The sequence below is a fragment of the Cebidichthys violaceus genome, unplaced genomic scaffold (assembly GCF_023349555.1).
Source record: "Cebidichthys violaceus isolate CVI_PGR_0920_01 unplaced genomic scaffold, fCebVio1.0.p SCAF_15, whole genome shotgun sequence".
NCBI lineage: Eukaryota > Metazoa > Chordata > Actinopteri > Perciformes > Stichaeidae > Cebidichthys > Cebidichthys violaceus.
The window spans coordinates 13646498-13651077 of NW_027176318.1; the positions used below are offsets into that span (position 1 = coordinate 13646498).

The window sequence follows — 4580 nt, forward strand, 5'->3', positions numbered from 1 at the left end:
AAAGCCTCTTTCTGTGCGTTTCCCAAAAAGCAACAAACACCTGCAAATGAATCGGTACTTAACGTTTAATTTTTAAAGGAGACATTCCCTGTTATTGAGTTGCGCCACAGTTTTTTGAATATGATTCAACACGGTGTACAAAATGGGATGGAAAAAGCAACAAATACGTCCAGAACAGCCAAACATCCAAACAGTTACGGGAAGCAAACCGGCTGCCAGATGCACTTTGAAAAGGCTCCATTAGTGAAAACGCCAGTTAACGTGGATTGAATTTGATCATATTAACCAAACCAAATTATGAAAGCAAGGATCTAATTACGTGACGCTACACTTCAAACTTTCGCGATCACGCTGATGGATCGAGTGTGACAAAGAGAGGTGGCTCGGTCGGTTTGCTTTCCCCTCCCGGCAGGATTTCGTCTGGACGTGAATGAGAGATAATGAAAGTGTCGCTGACAGACGGACAGCCGCGGCGCTTAGGAAAAGGCCGCTTTTCAAAAACCAAAGTTTGCAGCCTTCACCGCACAATCTCCCGCTGGCAGCCTTTTGGTGCAGTCCTCCGACCGTGTGGTTTTTCCCTCCTCTCTCATCGCTCCATTATTCAATTAAGCAGTAAAACACATGTTAAGCTGAGCATTAACCGCACGGAGGATCCCCCGCTGGGACGAGAGCTCTTGTATCTCGCTCCATCGGCGGCGAAGAGACTCCCGGGCCTGGTTTTCATTTGGACAAAGGTGATGCCGCACGACGGGTGCACCTTGTAAATACCTTGTGGTTTGGAGGGTGAGACTGCGGAGAGCCGGGTTGCCAGGTCTGGGAGCGGATGGTGCGTTGAAGAGCCAAGAAAGAGACACAAGTTTCTACTAGTTGTGATTACTGCAGAGGTTAATGGCAACCGTGCTAACCACTGCGTGTGTTAGCCTTTTTGTGTGTGTGTGTGTGTGTGTGTGTGTGTGTGTGTGTGTGTGTGTGTGTGTGTGTGTGTGTGTGTGTGTGTGTGTGTGTGTGTGTGTGTACGGAGGCTAATGGGGTCAAGGTACCGTATGTAGAGCAGTGATTCAGGTGCAGAGATGCTCCCATCCAGCCATCCCATCAGTCCCAGTGGGGGCATCCATCAACCGAGCTCCAGGCCCTATTTTCTCTTCTCCGATTTGATTGATTGCTAATGACTGGCACTAATGGACATGTGGCTGATCTCACACACACACACACACACACACACACACACACACACACACACGTGATGCAACACACACACACTCACACACAAATTGGGTGCATGCAAACACATCAGAGTGTCGCACACGCGTTTGTAGGAAATTCACACTCCTCTCAGACACACTTCTTCTGGGCCCTTTTCCACAGTCTCCACATTCCACTGGCCGTATCTCACCGAAAAGGCCCCAACTGCTTTTAATCAGTTGGGTCACGAGGCGCTCCAGATGGGCCTCAGCGTTGGGTGGGACTGCCGCGGACGACGTGGTGGGGGGGGGGGTGGGGGTGGTTGAGCTCGTAATAGTCAACATATTTGTGCCCCCTCTCCTCAATCCTCAAACCCCCCCCCCCCCCCCCCCCCCCTCCGTCCTGTATTGCGTCACCCTCCTTAGGGACCGGTCGCTGGGCAGCTTGAGCTGCACCGCCGTATTCAGAGCGCGTGCATTTCTAAGCCTCCAACTTTTCCAGCGTTTTACTAGCTAACATTTTCCACCGTCAGACTGCATGCTCCGGGTGTTTCTGAAAAGAGCACTGTGTGCTTTTTGGAGAGCGCCGACCCAGGATGTGCTTTTACAGTCTGAGGAAAGATGTAGGTCTACACTGCAGTTTTGTTTTCTTTACCCCTATATATATATATATATATATATATATATATATATAATGCTCACTGAGTACAGAATGTCTTGTCTTAACATTAAGGCCATGAGGCATAATATGTGCAGAATGTACAGGGAACCTCTTATTCCAGTATGTATCTGCCTAATCAGAGTAGGAATTAGACTTCATGGATGAACCAGCATCTCAGAAGGAACGTCAAGCTACCAGAAATTTAGGAGTCGATACCAATACCAGTGACATTGCAAAATTCACGAATCCCAATTCAATACCTTGGCGAAAAACTAAAACAAAACACACACTTTGAGCGTAATTCCCACTCTAAGATACATTTTATATTGCTGTGAAAACCCTTCAAACAACTGTATTTATTCAGGTTTCTCACCAAAAACTACAGGATTACATTTGAACACGTTATTTAACGTTATAATTTGCCTTCACTTAATACCAATATTAACTGAATAGAGCTTGAACGCACCAGAATGAAACTCAACGCAACCTCGTTAGCAGCTAACGTTAACTAGCCTTCGTCCTTTCGATTTAGACACGGATCAGTTGTTCACAATGTCGCGTCATCAGGGAAGAATAGGGTCCTCCAATGAGCTTTGGGGATTTGTATGCCGTTGGTCTTGAGCCTCCAATACCTGCATTGCTGTAGAAACAGCAGCATTGTCACGTCGACTTGGTACCAAAGTGTTTGTTCTTGTGACATCTCTACATCTCGTTAACATGGTGACAGAGGAGGAAGATATTGTGAAGGAGTCCTGAATGTAAAAGTGCATCCAGTCCAAAGATCAGAAGCTACATCAAAGCTCGACCACGATGGCAGCGATCACTTTCTTTCTTCCATAGCGACCAAAACACAAAGCACGCACATAAACACACGGAGTAATTTCATCCATTCAGCTGTTTAACCGCCACAAAAGCTGGTCTTTGTCAGCGTGGAGCCCCGTTGCTCCGATCCGCTCCGTGTTCAGTCTTGCTTTGACAGTGTTTACGACCCGTTACCTGGATACCGTAGCACTAATCTCCCCCCTTTCCTCTCTCTCTCTCTCCCCCCTCGTCACCTCTCCCACTTACTGCCGAGGTCTCGCGTTACAGGGGCTGACGTCGCCCCGTTCCTCAGCGCCGGCCTGCTGGGTTAATACTCACAGGGCGCACCCCCCCCCCCCCCCCCCCCCCCCCCTTAGGTGAAGGTCGCGCACATCCGCGCCGCAGGAAACGTCTGGATGCTCTCGCGCTCTCGTATGCACCGAGTCGTTCCTGAACGCTCATCCCCAGCAGAGCGGGTTCCTGTCCTCGTGTTGAGAATGTGGTTCGGTGCCAAAATGTGACACCACCAGCTGCCCCGTGATGCTTGACTGGCAGGCCGAGTAGGACGAGAGACAGAGGAGCAGATACAAGAACAAGAGGGGGGGGGGGGGGACTTTCCAGGTTCACGGGCAAAGAGCAAGCTTTACTCATCTCAGGTTTTTACCTCTTTGGAGACCTCCAAGAAAAATAACGGTCCCAGCAACTGCCCCCGAAACGACACATGTTTACATGAAGTAACAAAGGCCTCTAGCAGAGGGATTGACTATGACGGCAGCGAAGGAGGGAATCAGGTGACATTGTTGTAGAGCTTAAGTGTCCACATAGGGAGGAGGTCGGGTTGGAGGGAGGGGTTAACAAAATGTCCGGGTTTAACACGGAGGGCCGCTTTAGGAAACGATTCCTGAAGAAATTTTCTTTTTAATCCAAACCGTCATCTTTCCCTCAACATAACCCGGTCACGTTTGTGCCTAAACCCAACCAAACCTTCAAGCTTTTTTGTCACAACAGTTTTGAAAGACACAGACAGTTGATGTTATCCTACAGATAGGGACGTCTTCCCCCGTGTGGTTCGATTTGTTGGGAAAAAAAGCAACTTTTTTTGGTTGCAAACGCATCACCGACGCGCGTGTTCTGCAGGCAGTCGAAGGCCCCATGCAGAGTGAGCTCTGCCACTATTCCTGGAGCGTTCCTGTCAGTGGGATCGCCTGAGTGAGGTTTGCTCTGTTTAGCGGCTGATCTCGGCTCTCCTAGGATTAGGGCGGCTGCACCTGTAAGGTGGACGCCGGGCATCCCTCTGACGGTTGCTCCCGTAGCTTAAAGTTGTCTGTTACTGTTACGGCTGCCAAGCGGCCCGCGCACACTCTCGCCAACTCACTGGATTCGTCCTTCCCAGTTTAGACTGGAAAGGTGCTAGAGTAATGAGCTGTGGATTAAGCTAACCCTCTGCTGCTATCTATCTCTTTCTCTTAGCCGGCTGTTTAATCATGACTTGTTGCCTTGTCCGCAACTCTGCAGCCCTTCAAAGACGACCCACGGAGCATTAATACGATACGAACAACAGGTTTGATCGCTCCAGCTACTGTTTATCCCTGCTATCACTTTCTTTATTTTGGCTTGGGGGGGGGGGGGTCAAACGGGTTAAAGCTCTTTACTCTGGGGTCATATTACTTTTTATAGGAGGATACATTTATAGCTGGGAAGATGTTTGATGTCCACGATGGACCGTAAGTCATTAAAAGCCATGTATAATAAAACACCCACAGATCCATGATGTGCTGTACTTTGGTTTTGCCAAGTTGCCCACGTAGTGTGAGAAATCCAGCCGGTTTGTGAAATGAAAGTGGGTGTTTGCTGAGCCGGCAGACTGACAGACCCACCCGGCCTGAGTCGCTGCAGCGTTCACACGAAGAGGCTTCATCTGTTCAAGGCCTCCATTA

The 4580-nt window shown here is 49.2% G+C and overlaps 1 protein-coding gene across 1 annotated transcript in view; it reads right to left on the minus strand.

The window, feature by feature from the left end:
• The window catches only part of gpr158a (G protein-coupled receptor 158a), a 71145-nt gene extending 67212 nt beyond the window's left edge, over positions 1-3933 (minus strand). Inside the window, exons 1-2 of the mRNA XM_068710331.1 lie at positions 3762-3933; positions 642-813 (exon numbers count right to left, since the gene is read on the minus strand). Of these exons, the coding sequence (XP_068566432.1) occupies positions 642-813; positions 3762-3933 (344 nt within the window). The remainder of the gene's footprint in view (positions 1-641; positions 814-3761) is intronic.
• Positions 3934-4580: the final 647 nt, after the last annotated feature.